The 22,513-nt window shown below is 61.7% G+C and overlaps 1 protein-coding gene across 1 annotated transcript; it reads right to left on the bottom strand.

Annotated features, from left to right (window-relative positions):
* Positions 1-51: 51 nt before the first annotated feature.
* Positions 52-21,830, bottom strand: GLIS2 (GLIS family zinc finger 2). The gene is made up of 7 exons (XM_007126502.4): positions 21,751-21,830; positions 7,361-7,605; positions 6,310-6,482; positions 5,595-5,771; positions 5,378-5,511; positions 5,175-5,293; positions 52-3,906 (listed from the first exon to the last, which is right to left on the bottom strand). The coding sequence occupies exons 2-7, from the start codon at positions 7,530-7,532 to the stop codon at positions 3,107-3,109; spliced, it is 1,575 nt and encodes a 524-aa protein (XP_007126564.1). The 5' UTR covers positions 7,533-7,605; positions 21,751-21,830; the 3' UTR covers positions 52-3,106.
* Between the last annotated feature and the right edge of the window lie 683 nt (positions 21,831-22,513).

The following is a 22,513-nucleotide window of genomic DNA, read 5'->3' as shown; positions in this document are numbered from 1 at the left end:
AAAACAACCCCCAAAACTGATATTTTATGTTTATTATTTGAACTTCTAAGCGCCTTGAGGAGGAACTTAGAATCCAGGCCCAGGAGGACAGAGAGCGAGAGCAGCCGCCCAAAACGTGACCACTCAGTGCCTCACACCCCACCGCCCACCTCTAATTTATAGCTTGGTAATAAATGTCTTTTCCGCATTTCTTGAGTGCACACGTCCAGATTCCAGAAGGCAGGCTGCTCTTCCCGCCAGCCGTGGGGCTGTGCGTGCAGGGGACGGGAAGCAGTGGCATCTGCCTGCCCGTTATTGGGCCTGTGACACCCAGCGGGGCCAGTGTGGGCAAGGTTGGTGAGAAGCCAGCCAGCCTGGCCCTGCTCGTCCAAGGAAGCTGGTAGCGTTCTGTAAAGTACCGGACACAGCCACTCCAAACACAGCCACTCCTGCTGTCGCAGTCCCAATGCCAGGCCCTCCCTCGGCATCACCGCCCTCAGGTCTGCCCCGCCCACTCCGCTGGTGGATGGAGCTCAGGCCCCCGGGGTCTGTCACAGGCCGCCTTTCCCTGACCTGGGTTGGGCTCTAACACCTCAGTAATATGGGGGGAAAGCTCCAGGGTGCGGCCGGGAAAGAGGAGCTTTTGCCAGCCTCTCATTGCACCGAGGCCAGGGAGCCAGGCTTCCCCAGAGCTAAGGCACTCAACAAAGTCATGGCAGGCAGTGGCGGATGAGGACCTGAACCTGCGATGTCTTGTCCAGAACCTTCCGTCTCAGCACCTCCCCCTGCCGCCCTTCCCTTCCAGCTCCCAACAGCAGATAGAGAGCTTGTGTCCCCCGCAGGGTTGGGAGAAAACCCCAGAGCAGGGCCTCGGCACTGCAGTCTGGGTGGGGGACCCCAGAGCCAGGCACGGGCGGTCAGAGGTGGTCTCCTGTGCATGGCCCAGCTCCTGGCACATCCAAGACAAACCGTGTTTGTAACTCACTTTTATTGTTTCTTTATAAACTTCCTCTCACATGGAGGAATATATTGTTATAGTCATTAGCTTATCTCTTTTCTTTTTTTAAAACTCTATGCTAACAGCAATGGAGCCAAGAGGAGGAAAAACATAAGCTACGATAGAAAGGCACTTAGAACCTGTTAGAATACTGATATCCTGGAATGTGCAACAACAAACCGACAACAACGACACGTACACCGGCCCCTTCAGGCCTGGTCTATCACCGAGTCACATGCTGAGCTAATGTCACCTTCCAGTGCCCTGTTCCTCCGCTCCCGGGGCTTGAGTCTCAAACCCCTCACCCCAATGGGGACTTAAGGCCTGGGGCCCTTAGTGGGGGTGGGGGTACCTGGGTCCTGGGTGGGGCGCGAGGGAAGGAGACCAGCTCCCTCCTGCTTTGCTCACAGCCCCTTCAAGGGGCAAAGCCAGTGCTGCCGGGCCCTGTCAGTGGGCCGGGTCAGGGTGACCCCTCTGGGACAGAAGGGCAGTCCAGGAAAGGGCAGGATCAGCAGAGCTGCTCAGAGGAGGGAAACTGCAGGGCTGCTAAGGACCCCCCTGCAGTCCCATAGCTCCCTTGTTCTGCAGCCAGTGACACAGAGGGCTTGGTCACTGTGGCCAAGGGCAGGGCAGGCCTAGGAGCCAGACAGAGCTCCTGACTGCTGGGCCAGCACCTCCCAGACCGAACCAGGCCCCCTACGGGGAGGGAACATGAGGGCTCAGGGCGGGGAATGAGACATGTGCTGCACTGCCAGGGCCTGTGGGAGAGCCCAGCTCCCTGGGCTTGGGCAGCAGTGTGGGCTCTGGGGCACATGGAGCCCCAGCATCCTTCGCTTATTCTGGCCCCCTCCATGGGGGAGCAGAGCAGGGACACCTAGGGCAGGAGCTCAGCTCAGAAAAGCCAAAGGAAGCAGCCAGGTCGCCAAGTCCAGGCTTTTTCGTCTGGCTTTCCCTTCCCAGGCAGAGGGGCGGGGCCCTCCCAAGGGCATCCTTGGCTGCTTCGTGGCCCCACTTCCCCTCCTCAAGCCCAGGTCCTTTCATCCGTGGCCTCTGGAAGCTCCCGTGCCCAGCACCGGCCTGGAACCCTCCCTCACCTGTGCTGGCCTTGACTTGGTGCCCCCAGGACAGGAGCTATATCCCAGCCCAGGGTTGTGCCTAGCCAGCCTCCCCTCCCAACAACACCCTGCAGGCTTCCACAGCCCCTTGTGCAGGGTGGCACCACCCCAGGCCAGGCCAGGCCCAGCCCCACCTATTCCCTGAGCTGGGCCGGCCCCAGGTCCTGGCACCTCTCCCCGCTCAGGGCTCCCTGAGAGTAGAGGGAGGCCCAGTGGTGAAGGGGCAGATGAGTAGTCAGCCAGCCCCCTCAACCTGGAGTGTCAGCCAATCCAGAGGAGGGACTGACCCTCGGGCAGCGTGCTGGCTGCTGCAGATGGTGGGCAGTGAGGGGCAGCTGGCAGAGCGGGCCTCCCTCTCCAAGCTGGGAGGCGCCTTGTCATAAGGTAAGGTGGCTTCTTCCTGTGGCTTTGCCAGGGCCTGCGTCTGTCTTGCTCTCCCTCTGGGGGGTAGACCAGAGGGAAAGGGGTCAGGAGCCCCCAGAGCAGGGGCCCAGTGAGGCTAGGCAGGATGGGGTGGGGCCTCGATCCCAGGGGGTCCTCACAGCTCACCATCAAAGGGGGTAGGGAGGGAGCCTGGCGCTAGTCAGGAGGGCAGATGCCACCCCACCACCCCCACTGCTGGGACAGGGCTGGCAGGTGGGCAAGGGAGGGAGGGTGACCTGCCCGGTTGACCACTGGATGAGGGTGGCACTAGAGTTGGGGGACGGGGGGACTGAGGGCTAGGTGGAGGGTGGGGTGGGGTGGGGCAGAGGTGAGCCAGGCCTCAGCACCCAGGAGCACAGCTCTCCCTAGCTGGCAGACCCAGTTCCTCCCGCCTGGGGTGCCAGCAATGCCCTTCTAGCACCATCCTTGCTGCCCAGCTTATCTGGGGCTGGGTCTGCCCAGGGGACACAGCCAACTGGGCCCTGGGGCAGGAGAACATTATTGCTATTTCGCAGAAGAGTTTCCGTTCGTCGGGGGGCAGGGCTGGGAGCCGCCGGCTGGGCTACAGGTGGTCGGCGTCCACTGAGTGGGTTCAGTTCACCACAGCCGGTTTGAGCAGCACGGAGCCCGGCGGGATGACCACCCAGCCAGGAGTGAGCGCCTCTGGGCTGCTGGCCGCTGAGTTGACGCCTGTGGACAGGTCCAGCACGGTGCCCGGCAGCAGGGGGAGGCCATCGGGACTTGGCCGGGAGCGGCCGCTCTCAGTCCTCTCCAGGGGGGTCTTACGGCCCTCCATGCCCAGGGCCCTGGCCGGCACCGCCCCACGCCCCTTCTCCCCCTCGGCCTTGCCGCCAGCGGAGCCAGCGAGGAGGGAGACCACGGGCAGGCCCAGTCCACCAGCCCCAAAGGGCGAGGGCAGCAGCGGGTTCTTGGCCAGATTGAGGGGCAGGACGGGGCCGGGCAGCCCAGGGCCCATGCCCCCTGCACCCCCACCGCTCCCGCCATTGCCACAGGCTAGGGCGCTGAGGTCAAGGGGGCCGGGGGCCAGGGGCAGAGGCAGGCCGGGCAGGCCGGGGCCTCCGAAGAGGGCAGCCGGGTTGGGGATGATGATCTGGGCCCCACTGACATAGGGGCTGCCGTCAGGGGCGGGCAGCGGTGGTTTGGGGGGCGGGCGAAGTTGCAGCAGCTCTTGCTGCTCGTGCGACACGAAGTGGCCGTGGGCCTTGATATGTTTGCGCAGCGAGCTGGGGTCCGTGTAGCGCTTGTGGCAGCCGGGCATCTTGCAGTAGTAGGGCTTGTCCACGTAGTGGGTACGTGTGTGCTTGAAGCGGTCACTGGAGTTGGAGTAGCGCTTGTTGCAGCCCTCGTAGGGGCACACGTAGGGCTTCTCGCCTGTGGGCGGCACCGGTGCCGGTGTGAGGGGCTCCCGCCGCCCAGGCCATCCCAGCCCGGTTTCCCACCACCCACCACCCACTCGACAGTCCCCAGGCCCCTCACCCCAGACTGAGACCTCCCTGAGAGCAGAGGCTGTCTGATTTGGGGGGCGGTGTCCTCAGCACCGGCAGGAGCTCTGACTCCAGTGGGGACGGCAGGTCGTGGCCGCTGAGAAGCCAGCCTGTGGCCTGGCTGTGTGTGCCCTTGGCCTCAGGCCTGTGCTTCAGACTTTGATGACAGCGACCACTTCCACAGGTAATTGCTTAAAGACCCTGCTAGGGCCTGGCTCACAGTGAGCGCTGCGTGGATGCCCTTGGCCCTGACTCAACACAGTTCCTCCAGATTTACGAAAGGGCTGCTCCCACTGACCAGGGCCGGCCGGAGCCCCGTGAAGCTGTGATCCTTTAAGATGTGCCTCTAGTGTAAAATATACACCGGAGTCCACAGACTTTGTAGGAAATGAAGAATTTCAGTGTCTCCTTGATGTGTGTGGGGTTTTTTTGTTTGTTTGTTTTTTGGCCACGCAGCGCAGGCATTCGGGATCTTAGTCCCCTGACCAGGGATCGAACCTGCGCCCCCTGCATTGGAAGCACAGTCTTAACCACTGGACCGCCAGGGAAGTCCCTCCCTGATGTTTTAATATTGAATTGACAACATTTTGAAGATACTGAGTTCAAGAAAATTTATCATTGTAATTCACCTCACCGTGTATTTCTTTGTACTTTTTTCAATGTGGGCGATTAGGAAATTTAAAATTAAGGGGCTTCCCTGGCGATCCAGTGGCTAAGACTCCACACTCCCAATGCAGGGGCCCCGGGTTTGATCTCTGGTCAGGGAACCAGATCGCACATGCTACAACTAAGAGTTCGTGTGCCGCAACTAAGATCCAGCGCAGCCAAATAAATAAATAAATATTTTTAAAATAAATAATTTAAGTGTGTGGCTCTGCTGGCCAGTGCTGGCCCTATTGTGTGCTGGGGTCCATGAGAAGCAAGCAGACACACTGCAGTCACAGGTGGCATGAGTCGACGATCATACGAACACAATGCCGAGTGTGACACAGGAAGACGAGTCTGTGTCCCGAGAGCACGTGGCAAGGGTCTGACCCACGGGAGAGGATTCCCCAGCAAGTGGCACTCGGAAAGGTACTGCCAAACAGTTGGGGTATGCACCTGTCTCTTGGCTGCGGGGATGGCCCGGCGCCTGCGCTCCAGCCCCGCCCTCACCTGTGTGTGACCGGTTGTGGATCTTCAGGTTCTCCAGGCGGGAGAAGCTCTTGCTGCAGGTGGGGCAGCGGTGCGGCTTCTCGTTGGTGTGTGTGCGGATGTGGATGAGCATCTTGTATCTGCTCCAGGGAGGGCACAGGAGGAGCAAAGCTCAGCCACTGGACACCCAGGCCCCCCTTCCCACCCACCTCGCCCTCCCTCACCTGGCGTTGAAGCCGCGCCCGTGGCGGGCACAGCCCTCCCAGTGGCAGCAGTAGCCTGCGTCCTTTTCGGGCTTGACGTGGTAGTCGTTGACGTGGTCCACCAGGTCTTGTAGAAGCTCGAAGGGCTGGTTACACTGCAGGGCCAAGAGTGTGCTGAGCCCGAGGGGGGCCACCACCTGCCCCGGACCCTGCCCCATTCTTCCCAACCCCCACTCACCTTGGCCCAGCGACACACCAGCTGCTTGGGCAGGGGCAGCTCTGGCGAGAGGCACTTGTCCTTGGGGGCGGTGAGGAATGAGGAAGCAGGCAGGTGCAGGGCCCCCCCGGAGCCTAGAGGCAGGAAGAACTGGAAGGAGCTGGGGACGCTGTCCAGGTAGCGCAGTGGCTGGAGGTCCTGGGGTAGGGCACGGGGCAGAGCTGGTCAGCACCTGCCCATGGGCCAGTGGGCCCAAACCCCACCCCCACACCCCCGGTCTCCCTCTGTCTGGGGGTTGAGCTGTGTCCCACATGAGGACATGTTCCAGCCCCAGCCCCTGGTACCTGTGTGCATGATCTTGTATAGAAATAGGGTCTTTGCAGATGTAAGTTAAGAGGTCAGACTGGACAGGGGCCCTAAACCCAGTCACCATTGTCTCCATAAGAGAAAGGGAGATTTGGACACAGACACACAGCGGGGGGAGACCACGTGATGACAGAGGCAGAGGATGGAGTGACATGGCTAGAAGGCAAGGAGCACCTGGAGCCGCCAGAAGCTGGGAAAGGTAAGGGAGGACTCCCCCTAGAGCCTTCGGAGAGAGCATGGCCCTGTCAACACCTTGATTTTGGACTTTAGCTTCCACAATAATACATTTCTGTTTTAAACTACCCGGTTTGTGGTCCTTTGTTACAGTGGCCCCAGGAATACACCTCTAGAACAGACATCCCCTCCTTACCGGGCCGGTGGGCACTGCAGGCAGGTCCCCATTGCCCTGGCGCTCAGGGGACAGCGAGCTGCTGCCATTGGGCGAGTCCAGCCCGGAGGGCGGCGACAAGCTGAGGTCCACCAGGGGGGCTGCCGAAAAGCGTCCCTCTACCTTCTCGGGGAACTTGGGATTCAGCAGGAAGCCTAAGGGAAAGGCATGATTCAGGGATACTGGAGCCAGGAGTTCTGACGGGCCAGGCCCTCCTGCCCACGACTCCTCCACTGTGACTCTGGAAGCAGACACCAGCCACGCCCTGCCCGCCCCCCTGCACCACCCTGGGACCCAGGAGTCTGAGTAGCAGCCTGTACAGCTGACAAATGTGACCTCTGCCGTGGTGAGAGCTCAGCCACTGGTTAAGATGGGAAGTACCCATTTTACAGATGGGAATGGGCTGGCACACAGGGTAAGTAACTGAATAGGGACTGGAACCCAGGGCCCCTGGTTCCCCATCACAATGTCAGGTAGGGACCTTTCTCACTTCTCTCCGGTCCCTTTCTGCCCCCTTCTGTAACATGAAAGGTTTGGGCTGGGCTTCTTCCAGAGCCTTCCAGCTCAGACGTGGTAGATCTGGTTTTCAGGGTCCACTGGAGATGGAGCAGAAGACCTGAGCCCCACGCACCCCCTGAGAAGCACTTGCTGGGCTCAGTCCCCAGTCTCAGTTGGTCTGGCTGACCAACCACTCTGCCTCAGAGCCCAGACACTGGGCCACGGGGCCTTTTGTTACTACCCATGAATCCCCCGTGCCCCTTACCAGCTCCTCCAAATTCTCCCAGAGGCCTCAGTCTGAATCCTGGCTCTGCTGTGCCAGCTTCAGAAGCTGGGCAAGTCAGATCCCTCCTCCCAGGGACAGTGTCACCTCCAAAGATAAAGTGCTGGGAGGATGGATGGACAGTGTGGAGGGTGCTCTAAGTGAGGCTGTGAGGGGCTGTGACTATGTCCTGGTGGATACACCTGGGACGTTTTTCCTATCGCCAGGGCTCCATCAGGGCTCAGAGACTTCGGCCCTGCCCGGGCACCATACCTGAGGGCGGGGAGCCCGGGGAGCCCGGGGTGGGGCTGTCATCCACCAGGCCGAGCTCCCTGTGCAGAGCTCGGTGCCGCACTGCACTCAGTGTCCTCTCCCGCTTCTCTCTCGCCGCCCGGAGCTTCGTGATGCTCAGCTTCAGGTCGAGCGGTTCGTCCAAGGAGTGCATGGTGATGGGGGCTCGGGGGTGGGGGTTGGCAGCAGGCAGCAAGGGGGTCCCAAGCTGGTATTCAGGCAGGAACCTGGGAGAGGACAGGACCTGTGTTGTGACACTGTGACCCCAGACTCCTCCTCGGGCTGAGCCCATTAAAGCCCACAGGAGCGGAGAGGCAGTGGGTGTTGGGCAGTGTGAAGGCTGTCTCCCCGGGTAGAGAGACCCTCTGAGTGGCTCTGGACAGCAGGTATCATGGTGAGCCAACCACCAACCCACAGCTAACTCCTCCACTTCCCACGAGACTTTTCTGGGAAGCAAAGCTCACAGGGTCCATTCTGCCATGAATGGAGTTTTAGCGACACTGTCTCAGGTTGCAGAGCTAGGAAGTAGCAGAACCATCAGATTCAAGGCCACATCTTCTCCCTGGAACTGGCCAGGCAAGTCCCAAAGTTCATTTCTGACTGAGTGGGAAGTCACGCCTGGGACATATGCCTGGTATGAGCTGGGAGACCCAGAACCAGGCCAGGAGGGCAATGAGTGTCCTCCCAGGTGGCCCTCAGAGGTGCTAGTTACTGACCGCTAGCACCTAGGCAGCTGTGGTCACCTCCAAGGGAATGAGGCTGAGAGCTTGTCCCAGGCAAGCTGTGCGAAGCCTGGCCTAGCCCCAAGGGTTGGGCAGACAGACAGGTGGCCTTGCCTCCCAGGGGCAGTCCAAGGAGAGGGTCCCACAGGCGTGGGGAGCCCGAGGGCTCTGGGCCACCACCAGGGGGCAGCTGGGGACTGTGGCCCAGCCAGGGGCAGGGTAGTGGGAAGTGATCGGCTGTCTAATGGTTAGTAAAACACATACATACATAATTTTTTTTAAATGGTGATGATATTCTTTTATTTTGAGTGGTGAATTTTCACCACTTTGAATTTCTCAATGGTGTAATTTTCTTCACATATAAGTGACCCAAGAGCAAGGGTCCTTTATTCCAAATTCAAACATCATTTTTTACAGCAGCAATCTTTTCACATGCTGGGAAATGGTGTTTCCTTGTGTTTGTTAATTGAGATGATCACACACTGAAAATCTATCTGCCAAACAAGATACTTACTCTCTGTCGTTCACGGAATCTAGCTCTTCACAATTTAATAGGGAACATCCCCGAGACTACCACATGGTTCGTAAAAGACTTTGTGTATTTCACCAGTGTTATGTTTGTAGAGCTGCCTGGAGCTCTCATCACGGAGCAGGACGGGGACCCCACATCCTCACTCATCTTCTCCAGACCAAGCCCCTCAGCAACTTGGAGCTTGCCCCAGCTCCAAGCCCGGGCTCATCCGTCTCCCCAACAAGCTCCACTTCTGCCAAGACCCTCCACACACACAGGTAATAGTGGTCCCCTCCCTCACTTAGGACCCTCTGCTTCTGGGGACACATCCCAAGACCCCAGCACATGGCTAACATTGGAGTCTCTGAGCCTGGGGAGGGGGCAGCATTATCAGAGAATGGGTGGCCACACTTGGCTGTGGGACCGAGATCTGTGACTTTACTTTTCCCTGGTAAACTCCATCAGGTGGGAGCTGGCAGATCTGTTTGGATTAACCCGCAGGCCATGCATGGGCCAGGGGCTCCCAGTGATGCCGGGGGCTGGGACCAGACTGCCACCCTGTCCCCTTAGGAGCTCCAGACCCAGGTGGGCAGGTGACAGTGATGGATGGACCTGGGCCCCCTCCACTCTTCCTCTGGCTGGGCAGGGAGCTGCCCTCTGCCTGACCCACCCCCCCAGTTATGTCTGCCTGTCTGTGTGTCTGCCTGTCCCTCCACCTGTTTATTTTTAGACACAGGCCCAGTCCAACCTCCCTGAAGCTCCTCTGTGCTCGGAGCCTGGAAGGGGAGGAAGGAAGTAAATATTTATGCTGATTAAGAATTCAGGAGCCAGGAAGGGCTGGTGGACTGGTCCTTCAGCTGGCCTAGAGCCACAGGCCTCCCCACAGCCTCTGTCCCCCACCCCCCTACCCGACCTTCTGGAGAAGGGGACCACGAGGGCAGGATGGTTTGGGAACTGGGGATTCAGACTGACACTCTCATTGGCAACACTGCCCAAGTAACATCATTTGGCACCTGCCCGATGCCCTCTCCTAAGGCCAGAGGGGAGCCAGGGAGGAGCCATGGGTCACCTTGTTTTGAAGACTTGTAGGAGATACTGCCTCAGCCCAGAACTAGGGAGGACCCCAAAAGGAGCTTGTCTCCCAGGGTGAGGCTGGGACTACAGCACCCCCCTTAATCAGCAGACCCAGTCCCCAGAGACCCCCCCACACTTCCTGCCACTGGGTACTGCCCTGGGAACAGGGGTTCATTCTGATGAAAGCCAGAGCCCAGCCTGGAGGCCCAGCCTCCCCACTCCTGGGAAAGGAGGAAGGAGCCGCCCCCAAAAGCCCACAGCTCCCCACCCTGGGCTGTCCCCACCGACGGGGAGACGCCTGTGACCCCCACTCCTGCTCTGACCTTGGCCAACCTCAAAGTGTCCCCTTCCACCCCCCCACCCCCAGCCAGCAGTGGCCAGTTCTGGGCTCGGGCTCTGCTCTTTGTTCCTGGGCTGGGTGATGGGGGCAGTCCAGAGCCAGGGTCACATTCTCCTGCGCCTTAGAGGCCCAGAGTGGGTACGCAGCCGGGCCTGGAACCCTGGGACTTGTGCTGTGATCACCTCCGGAGGCCGGCAGCCAGCCATCACCCGATCGATTTGGGGGTGGGGAGGTGGACACTCGGTGTCTGTTTCCCAGAGAAGGAGAGGGACGCTCCGAAGGGTGACCCGCCTCGCTGAGAGTAGAGGCGAGTCTCTTAGCGCGGAGCCTGGTTGCGGAACCCTGGCCTCAGTTTCCCGCTGATCGCGAGGTGACACGACAAGCGCCCCGCTAGCGCGGGGTCATGCGGTCCCCGAGCGCGGGGGTTGGGCGGGGAGGCGGCGCCGAGGTGGCCGCGCAGCCGGGCGCCGCTGCTCCAGCTGCGAAAGGAACTAATTAGGGCGGAGGGAGCGGGAGGAAGCGGCGCGGGTGGGAGCGCGCGGGGGTGGCGCGGGGACCACCGGGGCGGCGGGGGCGGGGCGGGGTCACCCCGAGGGTGGGCCGCGGTGGCCCTCGGGGGCCCGGCCCCCGCCCCGCCGCGCCCGCCTGCTGGCCGAGCGCAGACAATGGCCGCTATTGTGCGCCCTCCGGCCGCGCGCAGACAGCCCCCAGCTGCTGCGCCCGCAGCGCCCTCCCGGCCCTACCTGGCAGCCCGGCCCACCCCAGCGGGTGGCGGGGCCGGCCCCTCGGGGAAACTAAGGCCGGGACAAGTCACCGCCTCCGCCAGGGTCCTGCGGCGTGGGGTGGAACGCACACCCGAAAGCGGGGGTCATTATCCATTAAGCACCTACCATGTGCCAGGAGCCGGCTGTGCACGAATTCTCTGGACCCTCTAAAGTCGCTCTTGTGAGTGACGCCGTTGGTTTCCCTGTGGCACAGATGGGGAAACTGAGGCTCAAGGTCACCAGACTAATGGGAGCCCCCAGCAGGAATCTGCTCTGGAGAAAGCCCCTCGTCCTTGCTTGGGAGAGGGCGGCTGGCTGGGCCTGAGCCGGGAGAGTGGCCTGTGTGGATGGAGGCGGCGGGCTTAGCACGACCCCTGAGAAGCGCTCAGGGTCTCCTTGGCAGAAACATAGGACAGGGCCCCTGTAAGAGGGGCCTCCCTGCCCACCCCACAGCAGCGTGGGACCAGGTGAGCGAGCACCAGGGTAGCAGTGTTGTCAGGGCAACGAGAGGCACACCCCTTATTCCCAGGGGTTGTCCTGAAACTGCCCTTTGAGCAGCCGTGACCCGTCCAGCCTAGGACTTGGGGACCAGGACCCAGGAGGTACCTCTCAAAAGCCCATGTGACTTTCTTGTTATGGAATGGAAAGCAGAAGCAAGTCCCTGGCTTCCCCACATCTGGAAGGGTGCCCCTGCATCTGGTACAGGGACCATCATTGTCAGCACGTGGGTCTTACAGAGGGGGAAGCTGAGGGCTGGGAGGGGAGACCTCTGGCCCAGGTTGCATGAGTGGGTGGCATGCCCACTGTTTAAGGCAGGTGGTGTTTCATCCACATTTACAGATGCAAAAACTGAAGCTCAGGGAGATTAAGTGATCTGTCCAGGGTCACACAGCTTGTCTGTGGCAGAGCTGCGTTTCAAGCCCACGTGAGCCCAGAAGCTGTGTTCACCATTATCCCCTCCTGGGCTCATGCACGTGGGAAGGGGCAGGCAAAGGGGGTCTGGCTTCCCACCCCCTCCCTGCCCAGGGGTTTGTGGGAGCTAGGTGCAGAGCCCAGGAGGGACAGCAGCCTGTGAGTGGATGCTGGAGGGGCTGACTATTGGGGGGGCCCACAGGGAGGCCTGGGGAGCTGAGAGCAGATATGCTACCAAAGCAAACGGCCCCACAGCCCTGCATTCCTGGGAACTGCTGTGGTGCCCTGCTCTGGCCAAGAGCTCCACCCTCCTCAGCCGCGCAGTGGCGGGGGCCGTGGGGCAGGGGCAGGCCTCATCTTCTCAGGGCCCCCCTTTCTGACCAGGCCACAGAGCAGGGCTCCAGTATGGGTCAGACCACCTGGGTCTCCAACTTGGCTCTGCCACTTCCTGCCCATTTGACTTAGGGAAAGTCACCTCCCAGTCTGAGCCTCATTGTTGTCATGTCTAAAACAGGACGATAATCATAGTATAAGACATACACCTCGGGCTTCCCTGGTGGCACAGTGGTTAAGAATCCACCTGCCAATGCAGGGGACACGGGTTCGAGCCCTGATCCAGGAAGATCCCACATGCCGCGGAGCAACTAAGCCCGTGCGCCACAGCTACCGAGCCTGCGCTCTAGGGCCTGCGAGCCACAGCTACTGAAGCCCACATGCCTAGAGCCTGTGCTCCGCAACGAGAAGCCCTAGCACTGCAACAAAGAGTAGCCCCCACTCGCCGCAACTAGAGGAAAGCCTGCGCCCAGCAACAAAGACCCAACTCAGCCATAAATAAATAAATAAATAAATAAATAAATAAATAAATAAATTTAAAGACATACCCCTCATTGGATTTTGGGGAGAAATCAATAAAATGGTGCACATCCAATGATTAGTGTTTCCCGTTAGTACGTAATGTTAAGCACCTAGAACACTGCTGGGCGCATAGTAGGTGCTTAATCAAACTTGTGAATGAATTGTCACCAGCGCTGCTGAGTCCCCCAGTCTTTGGCCAGTTTGGGGCTGCGAAGACAGCTGAGAGGGGACCGGCCCTCCCACTGTAATCACAGACATAGTCTCACCCTCAGCTGGGAGTACCTGTACTTCAGTTGAGGGTGTAACTAAACAAGCTTGTGCCCCTCGGAGGGCCGCAGTCTCTGCTATCCAGTGGAGTGGCCACAGCTAACCCAAGCCACCTTCCAGAGCCCGACTGCATTAAAGAAAGAGCACTGGGAGGCCCTGGAGAGGCTCTAAGCAGCCCTGGAAGAAGGAGGCCTCCTCCCAGGACCCAGGGGGCTTATCCTGAGGCTTCGACCCAAGCAGGTCCCAGGAGAGGGGTGAGTGCCGGCAGCATTTCCTGGAAGAGCGTGGGGTTCGCCTTCCCCAGGAACCTCTTGCTTGACAAGCAGACCCCGCCCCCACCCCAAGATGGGCACTCAGCCAGCATGGGGGTGAGGGTGGGGGGCTTCCCCAGGTCCCCTGGAGGGCAGACCCTGCCCAGGTGAGAGCTCAAGGGCCTCCAGGTGACGCAACCAGGACTGAGCTCTCTGCTTAGCCATGGGGGCCCAGGGAAAGCTCCCAGCTGGGCACCTCCTGAGCAGGGGTGCATGCCGGAACCCCCACTTGGGTACATTTAGAAAGCGCTACCCAGAGTCAGGCTACCAGGTCCCAGTCCCCTGTCACACCTTTGAAACTTGGTTTCCTCATCAGGAATACAGGCCCCATGGATAATGTGCCAGCTCACGGGACACTCCACAGGGTGAGCTTGCCAGGCACCTGGCACACAGGAGGTGCCAGCAACTGGTAGCCCTGAAGATTCTTGTTTCCAGCCCTGAGGTGGGGGTGCCCCACACAGTAACTCAGCCTCCAAGGTCACCCAGATGGTTCAGGCAGCACTGATGCTGGAAGGCAAGCAGCTGGCTTCCCTATGCCCCTCCCCAGCTCCAGCTTCCCAGGAGCTACATTTCCTTCCCCAATGCCAGCAGGGTGACACCAGGCTCAAGCTCAGGGGGTCGGGGGGGAGCAGCTCACACATGGGCCAGGCCTGCATATGCACACTCACATAGACACACACACCCATCCAGCTGCAAGGGCCAGCCTGGCACAGAGGCCTCCCCTAGCCTGGTGGCTCCAGGACCATCAAGGCGGGCTCCCACCCCCTGCTGCCTGCCTGCCTGCAGCCACCTTTGCACAACTATGTCTGGTATTTTCCTGTCTGCCCAGCTTGGTGGGGGGGGTGCGTGGGGCTATGAGCACTGCCTGCACCTGGGCCTCAGCCAGAGGCAAGCCCGCCAAGCAGCCCCCACGCCCAGGTGGCGGGTGGAGAGGGAAGGGCTGGGCCCCCAGGCCGCCCAAATCCCTGGGAGGGGCCAGCACCAGGGGAGCCAGACAGGGACACACACCAGCAAGGCTTAGGCACAGCAGCCCAGGCCCTGCCAGGCAGCACTGCCCCTCGGAGTGGGCGGGCAGGGCTGGGCACTCCGCCAGTGAGTGCTCTCTAGGGCCTGCAGAGGCGTTGGCCAGTGTCCCACAGGACACGGATGGGCATCCATGGCACCCCCAGACATATAGGCACATGCATATGTGTCACACCTGTGCACACACACGCCACACACAGGACACGGCAGGTAACCAGGGTCAGGGTCCTGGACCCAGGAGCCTCGGCTTACGGGTGGGAGCAGGGATGAGGCCCAGTCCCCACAGAGAAGGAAACACTGTGCTTCCCACACTGAGCCTGGCTGCAGGACGAGCCCAGGAGTGCCACCCAAGTCCTGGGGGCCCCTCCTCACAGCCCAACTCTCCCACCACCCCGGGACAGGGACCAGGCCCAATGCGAACAGCCGCTGCCAACTCAAGAAGGCAGGAGGCGGCCAGGCAGGCTCTGGACTTTGGCCCTTCCCTCCACCTCATTTACCAACCACTCAGTTATGCATTCCAACACCAGGCCCTCCGCTCGGTCCTGGGGGCCCACAGATGAATGAGAATGAAGGGCGCCCAGACTCACAGAGGTGAACAATGTTAGGGGTGGAGTGCTCCTGTGTGTGTGTGTGTGTGTGTGTGTGTGTGTGTGTGTGTGTGTGTGTGTGTGTGTGTGTGTGTTGTGGGGGGTTGGATCCAAGTTGGCCACGTGGACATGGGGTGAAGTGTTGGGGTCCTCACAACGAGTGCTGTGGGCCATCTCCATTCATCCTCAGGACCCTGTGAATTCGGTGCTATTCTCCCCACTTTCCAGATGGGGAAGCTGAAGCTCACAGTGGTTCAGTTACCTGCCAAAGTCACAGAGCTTATAAATAGCACAGCTGGGATTCACCTCCAGGATCCAAAGCCCACATTCTTTCTGCGCCCAACACTGCAGAGGCCTGGGAGTGTGGCCCCAACTGACCCACAATGAACCTGCCTGTCATTCAGCAGAGGAGGAAGCCCAAGAAAGAGGCTGGGCCAGGACCTGGAGGGTACTGGGGAGCCATGGACTGCTCTACACAGAAGACTGCCATCTTCCTTTCCAGCCCAATCTCCTGTTCCCAGGCTCTCCCCTTCAGCACCTCCTTTCTCAGGACTCCCTGCCTCCTGCTCACCTGATGCTCTTGGGTGCTAGCTCCTGCCTCACAACCTTCTGCGCTTCCATATTCTCCTCCAGCTGCCACTCCCCTCCGATCTCCTCCTCCAGAGAGTCTCCCCTGATTCACTCTTTGCCTCTTGCAGCCATACATGGCTGTTCTTCCGTGCCTGGGAGCCGAGCAGAGGACCTGTCTCTGTCCCCACACCGCTGAGGGCAGCATCCCTAGCCCTGCAGTGGCCCCTTGCTGCCTGCCACACTCACCCTGGGTCCAGGTCCTCACAAGTGCATCACTAATGCCACTCCTTCCACCACAGTGAACTGAGCAGCAATGGGAAGTGCTGGGGACTCAGAGCCAGACAACCAGGCCTGCTCCGATTTGATGTGAGCAAGGCTCTGGGCCTCAGTTTCCCCATCGGTGAAAGGAGGGGGCTGGCCCAGAGTAGGACCAGAGCTTGAACATCCAAACCACTCCCCTAACGGCACCATCACACCTGCCCTTCCCTTCTCACTCTCTCTCTCTCTTTTTTTTGGCCATGCTGCAAGGCATGTATCTTAGTTCCCCAACCAGGGATCAAACCCGGGCCCCCTGCAGCGGAAGCACGGAGTCTTAACAACTGGAGTGCCACGGAAGTCCCCAGCCCTTCACTTTTCTCAAACACTTGGTACTCAGTGAATGTTTGTTGAATGAATGAGAGAATGAATCCATTGGTGGTACCTACCAGCAGGGGAGGTATGGAGGGGCTTAAGGCCCAAAGAGGGAAGTGGCTTGCCCACGAGGCAGGGCCCTGACACAGATGTCTCCTCCTCCCTGTCTGGGGCAAGGGACCCAGGAGCAGACCTGGGCGGTGAGGGTAAGGCAGTCAGCATCACCCTGATTGGTTGGGATGACCGGAAGGGCGCAGTTCCCCCAGCTTCATCTCCTGCCACTCCCACCCAGCCCTGACACAGAGCCGCCCCAGAACAGCTGGTCTAGACCAGGCCCAGCAGGAGCTCCAGCACAAACTCTGGACTCCACCCCCATGCCCTCTTCCCAGCCACCCCTGCCCCTCCCCTGCTCCCACTCTGGGCAGCAAAGCAAGTCCAGAAGCCAGGGGCATGAACCCAAAGGAAACACCCACTGGGTGGGGCCGTGCCAGGCCTGGCCTGTTTCAGGCCCTTGGGGCCCAGGACCCACGGGACCACTCAGGGTGTCCACTAGGTATCCTGAAGGGGGTGTTGGGGGCCTGGCCTGGAGGAGGTTGGGGCTGGCAGGCAGACAGCCAGCAGCACTGGAGTGGGGGGGTACTTTACAACAGGCAGGATGATGGAGGGTCCCAAAGCCTTGGGGGGAGGTGGACATCGCAGCTCTGGGTCAGTCAGCCCGGAAGTGTGGTGATGGGGGTTGCCGGGGGTCTGGACGCGGGAAGGAGTGGCCCTGGGGAGAAATGGCTCAGGCAGGCTGGGACTTGCCAGGCAGACCCAGGTGGACGATGAGGGGGAGGGAGGGAGGCTTCCTCCAGACACAGTTGTCCCCACATGATGCCCATGCAGAGGATGGGGGGCAGCAGAGAAGCTGAGGGGATTCCCAGGCTGAACTGACATTTCAGGGGCCAGGACCACACAATCCTAGGCTCTGGTTCCCCTCTGACCCTCCCTGATCCCAAGTGACCCTGGGCCAAGCCCTCAAGTCTCTGAGCCTCAGTTTCCTCCCCACCCGCCTCCTTACTCCCAGGGTCCCAGTGGGATGCTACCCTGTGAGTGTGTCAGACAAACAAGACCCTCGGTCAGCCAGGCAGGATTGTCTTCCTGGAGGCTCCCGGGGGCTGACTCAGGCAGCTCAGCAGTCTTCTGGGGCCTCAGCAGGTTCCCACCCACCCTTGGCCATGACTGGAGGAGGGGGCCAGGGGCCGGGTCTGAGTCCTTCTGCAGATAGCCATCTGCCATGACAGGGGTACGTGTACACATGCATGTCATACATGCTCACGTCGGGCCCTCGCTGTGGAGGTACGACCTGGCTTCTCTAGCAGTGAAGACAAAGGACCTGAGGAAGCTCCAGCCACCCCCCAGTTATGGCTCTCGAAGATTCTCAGACCCCCTGCCCATCCCCCACCAGGGGCAACTGGAGCAAATGGGAAGTCCTCCCCCATTGGAATCACCTCCCATCTCTGTGGCCCCCAGGCCCCTCCAGTTACCCAGACCCTCCATCCCATCTGAGAGGGGGAAGGGAGTGGAGAGCCAGAGCACCCTGCCCCCCAAGATGCCCAGAGCACGGCCTCTACCCTGCCCAGCCTGATGGAGCTTGAAGAGACATGTCCCAGGCAGGAGGCAGGTCAGACCTCTGGGGCTCCCGGAGCACCTGGGAGGGGTCCCACAGCCCCAGAGCTGGAATGGGAAAGAGGACCAAGGACCCCTGCAGACCTGAGCCAGGCCTCATCTCCCCCGTGGAGAAGTCTGGAGTTGAGGCCAGGAGGATCAGTGCCAGGGAAAGGATGGAGGCTCAGGGCCCAGTACACACAGCTGCTAGGGCCAGCTCGGGCCCCCCTTAAGAGCAGGCTCCTCTCTTGTGCCAGGCCACCAGACCCCAACCCCATCCTCCCGAGCCATAGCAGACCCAGGAACTCAGGCCCAGATGCCCATCGGCCCTCTTCCACCCTGTGCCTCAGTTTCCTCGTTTGTCAAATAGGGATCAATGAGTCTCTCTCATGAGGCTAATGTAGCAATTTCAGGTGACAGATGTCAGTGCCTGTGATGGCCACTGGAAGGCATCCTTTTGATTTTCTCAGGGAGCTGTTAGAGGCGTTCCTCCCCTGCTGCTCCATCTCCTGACCCACTTCACCACCCCAACCCACCCCCAGCCCCCGGGACCTGAGCTGATATTTTTATTAGTTGGAGAGACAGCAGGGGTTTATAGGGCTAAGTTGGATCTTGGAGAGAAACCTGGGTCTACTCCAGACCATGCCCCTGCATAAAACACCCCCCACCCACTCAGCAAGTCCATTCCTGTCCAGGTGTCAGGGTCACCCCAACCCTGGCTGATCAGCAAAGCACTAGAGGTCCTGGGTGAAAGTGCAGAGTCCCTGCCCCCAGGGTGGGGCTGAAGCGGCCACCCTGGAAACCACTAGGGCAGATGTGTCCCAAGGGCCTTGCAAAAGCTGTGGTGTCTCCCACCCAGGGCTGGAGGCAGGCTGGGGCAAGGCTGGGTATCCCATCCCCGCCTGGCCCTGGCATTCTCAGAGAGGTGAACCCCCAGACTCATGTCTGGACTGTGGCCCATCTCTAGGACCCTTTCCCAGGCCCTGGAAGGAGAGGCAATTTGGGTTGGGGGGAGATCCACATCTTTTGGCTGGCCCCAAAGACCCCCTCGCCAGCCAGGGACACCCCCACCTCTGAGAAGGGTGCTTATAGAGGTGAAGGGAGGACCACCCAGCACCTTCCACGGGTCAGCCCTCTGGCCTCAGTCATCTGTGTGAAATATAAAATGACAATAACCCCGAATAGAGGAGGGCTTCTCAAAGCCTCGAAAAAGGCAGACCCACCCCCGACCTCCCCATTCCACTCAGCTCAGGGCCTCCCCACTGCAATCCGAATTTCCCACTTGGGTGAGGGGCCTCTTCAGCCCTGCCTGGAACACGGGAACCTGGGGAGGCCTCCTGCGCGGGAGAGAGCCAGCAGCAGCCCCCGCCCCAACCCCTGGCGTGCCTCTCAGCGCCAGGGGCCCCACCCCAAACGCCTCCCAGAGAGCTCAACTGCACGCCCCAGCCCCACATCTGGTCCCCCAGCCACAGCTGTCGCCACCCTCCCTCATCCTGGGATTGCCCCAAACTCTGCCTGGCGCCCATCCCCGCCCCCTCGCCCAAGTGGGAAATTCGGATTCCAGGCAAGTCAAGTTGGGGTAGATGGAAATACACATAGGAAAATGTCAGGAAAACACATTCTGCCTTCTATAAGGCAGCTCAGACCCCGGGAGGATTAGGTGGCAGATGACACTCCCACTGCCTGGGCCAAGGCCAGAAAAGGAGGGGAGAAGGGAGAGGGGTCCACACGATGGGGCTGAGAGGGATCCAGGCCCTCTGACAAGCTCCAGAGAGAGGCCCTGGCAGAGCTCTGTCCCCAGACCAGTTTGCCCTTTTGCCCGGCACTCCCAGCAAGGAGGGGAGCCCAGGCAGGAGAAGACATCGCTGGGGCTACCCATTTGCAGCTGGGCTTTTCAGAAACAACAAAAGCTTTGGGGGGGGACTCAGTTCACAGGATTGTTTAAAATGAGGTTTCTGGATGTCTGTGGCATTCAGTTATTCATAGTGGCTCCACCCACGGATAATTGAGAGTTGGCTTTTGTTGGCTTTAGCCCCCTCTTGGCACCCCCCACCCCCAGGTCTTCTCATGGACTCTGCAGGTCAGGAAGCTCACCTTGTCTGACCCCTTGGTTTTACAGAAGAGGAAACTGAGACCCAGAAGGGGGAAGAGCCTGGCCCAAGGACCCTCTGGAGTTGGTGGCACCGCCAAATGTCGAATCCAGGACATCAGACTCCCAGGCCAGGGGCTTTTCCCACTCACCCTCCAGGCTGTGGCCCAGCTCCAGCGAATCCCCCAAAGCCACTGACCCCAAAAGCAGTGGTGCCTGGAAGTGGGGTGACTCACTGTCTGGCTTCCTGGGGCACCTCCTCCCCATCAGTGAGGGAAGGACTGGCAGGTGTCCCTGTGTAGAGAGCCAGGAGCAGGGAGAGGCCCCCCAGGGGTCCTGCATCAGGGTCACTCAGGGGCCAAAGAGCCCCAGCTGGAGGGATTTAACATCAAAGGTCAAAGGTCACAGACAGGGAAGGACAAGCAGGCATAGGGGTCAGAGGGTCAGCGCTAATGGCAGCTCCGGAAAGGAGGGGGAAGGGAAGGGGCTAAGAAAAATGGGGCCGCTTTCAAGGGGTCTTCAACCCCCATAAATGGTGCCCAAGCCCCTGGCACTGCCTCCTGCTTGGCTGACTGCAGACAGGGCCAAGCCAAGCTGGGCTGGGCTGTGAAATGAGCTGGGCTGGAGCTCAGAAAGGGGTGTCCTGGGAGGGGCCCCCAGGTGCAGCCCCTCCCCCAGTGCCAGCAAGGGCCAGCTGGGAGGCCCAGCCTGGGCCCAGTGGGGAGAAGGAGGAGCAGAGGGGAGGTGCAGAGGAGGTCGTGGAGAGGGTTGTGTGAGCTGGGCTGGAACAGCTGTGGCACCGTGGCACTGGTGTGGGGATTGGGGAGGGCTGGGTGGGTGGGCACACTGAAGGGGCCAGTTTTCCCTTCCCTGGGCCAGTCTTCCGTAGCTGCTAGTTAAGCCCCACCTTCCCTCCAGGATGTCAAGACAAGGCATGTAGGACCTTCAGATGGCTGCCTCCAAGGACCACAGCTCAGGCCCTGTCCCTGGCCCAGACCAAGAACCATGGGAGCCCAGGCCTTGGCCAGGTCCCCAGCTGGCCTGGCTGCCCCCTCAGTGTCAAGCGTTCCCTTCAGAGCCAAGATCCTGGGCTGTGATGGCTGGGGGCCCAGGGCTCCTCCCAGGATCCCTTCCCGCTTCCCAGGCCCCAGGGCAGGGCTGGGCAGCTCCCTGCAACCATCACTGCGCAGGGTGGCCGGCCAGGCGGGCCCTCCTGGAGAGGCGGACAGGCCGCATGCTGCCCTGCTGTGGCCTGAGTACCCGGCTGGGCAGGGCAGTGTGCCAAGGCCTCCAGGTGCCAGCCTGGATTCCAGCCCCATCCCAGGGGGCCTTCGGGGAAGCAGGGCGCAGGCATCTCCCTCCTTCGGGATGCACCTGCCTTGCCCCCCTCCTTCCGCCCCCTCCAGACCCTCCCTCAGGCGGGTTGGAAACGCCTGCCCTCCGCACTCTGCCAGACCCTTCTGCTTGCACCCAGACAGCAGGGGAGGAACAAATGTTGGACAGGACACCAGCTCCCAGTCCTGACCCCCGGGGACGCCTCCCTTCCCTGGCCCGAGGAAGGTCGGGGCTAGCCAGGGGCAGCAGGGGGAGACTTTCCTGGACCAGGGAGGAGACACCTTTCAGCCCTCATCCTAGAAACAGCCCCGCCGTGTGAAGGGGCGGCTGCCCGGCTGCCCCAGACAAGTTCGTGCCCGGGCTCGGGGGTAGGGGTGGGGGCCCCTCTCACCCCGCAGCACGCCCCCACCGCGGCCGCCCAACTTCCCCGCCGAAGTTTGCTCCCGCCCGGGGCTCGGCCGCAGCTCGACCCGGCCTCCGGACAGAGGGAGGTAAGGAGGGAGGAGAAAGACAGAGAGACGGAGGGACGGGGCCGGGGAGCCGGCGAGGGAGGGAGCGCGCGAGCCAGCGAGCTAGGGAGCAAGCGCGGGGGCCCCGGCGAGGGCTCACAATGGCCCGGGGCGAGGCGCGGACGAGGGAGGGGGAGGCGACCCTCGGGTCCCGCAGCCCCCGCGCGGCCAGCCCCACCCCCCGCCGGTCCCCGTCCCCACGGAGCGATGCCTGGGGGCTTCCTACCTCGGCGGCGGGGGCGGTCGGGCTCCCGGCTGCGGGCTCCGGCGGTCTGGGGGCGGCGGGAGAGCGAGCGGGGGAGGGGGCCGGGCGGGCGGGGGCCAGGGCCCGAGGCTCACGGGGCGCAGGCTCCCCTGGCACGGCCGCCCGGCGCCCGGCCGCTCCGCCACATCTGCAGCTCCGGCAGGGAAGGTGGCCGCGGCGGCCGGGCCGTGCGGGGATGTCTTAGAGAGGGAGGGAGGAGGGAGGCGGCGGGAGGAGGGACAGGCGGGCCGCGGAGGAGGGGTAGGAGGAGGGGCGCGGGGGGCGGCCTCCCTCCCTCCTCCCTCCCCCGCTGCTTCCCTCACTCCCGCCCTCCCCGCCAACCCCTCTCCCGGCGGGAGGAGGGACAGGCGGGCCGCGGAGGAGGGGTAGGAGGAGGGGCGCGGGGGGCGGCCTCCCTCCCTCCTCCCTCCCCCGCTGCTTCCCTCACTCCCGCCCTCCCAGCAAACCCCTCTCGCCGCCGCGGCCCCAAGTCCGGGGCGCCAGCTGCCAGGCGGGGCGTGCGTGTCGGGGGGAGGGGGCGGCCGGGAGCCGGCGCTGGGCCGGGGGAGGGGAGGAAGGGAGGGCGGCGCGGCCGGAGGAGCGGGCACCGGGAGGGAGGGGGCGCCGGGCCGCGGCCGAGCCGCGCGCGTCCTCCGCGGCCCCATCCTCGGGTACCCCCCCGAGGCCCCGCCCCCGGCCCGAGGGCAGCTCTAGGACAAGGCCCAGGAGGTGGCCTGGGGGTGGC

The sequence above is a fragment of the Physeter macrocephalus genome, chromosome 14 (assembly GCF_002837175.3).
Source record: "Physeter macrocephalus isolate SW-GA chromosome 14, ASM283717v5, whole genome shotgun sequence".
NCBI classification, from domain to species: domain Eukaryota; kingdom Metazoa; phylum Chordata; class Mammalia; order Artiodactyla; family Physeteridae; genus Physeter; species Physeter macrocephalus.
This window is presented reverse-complemented; position numbering and strand designations above follow the sequence as displayed.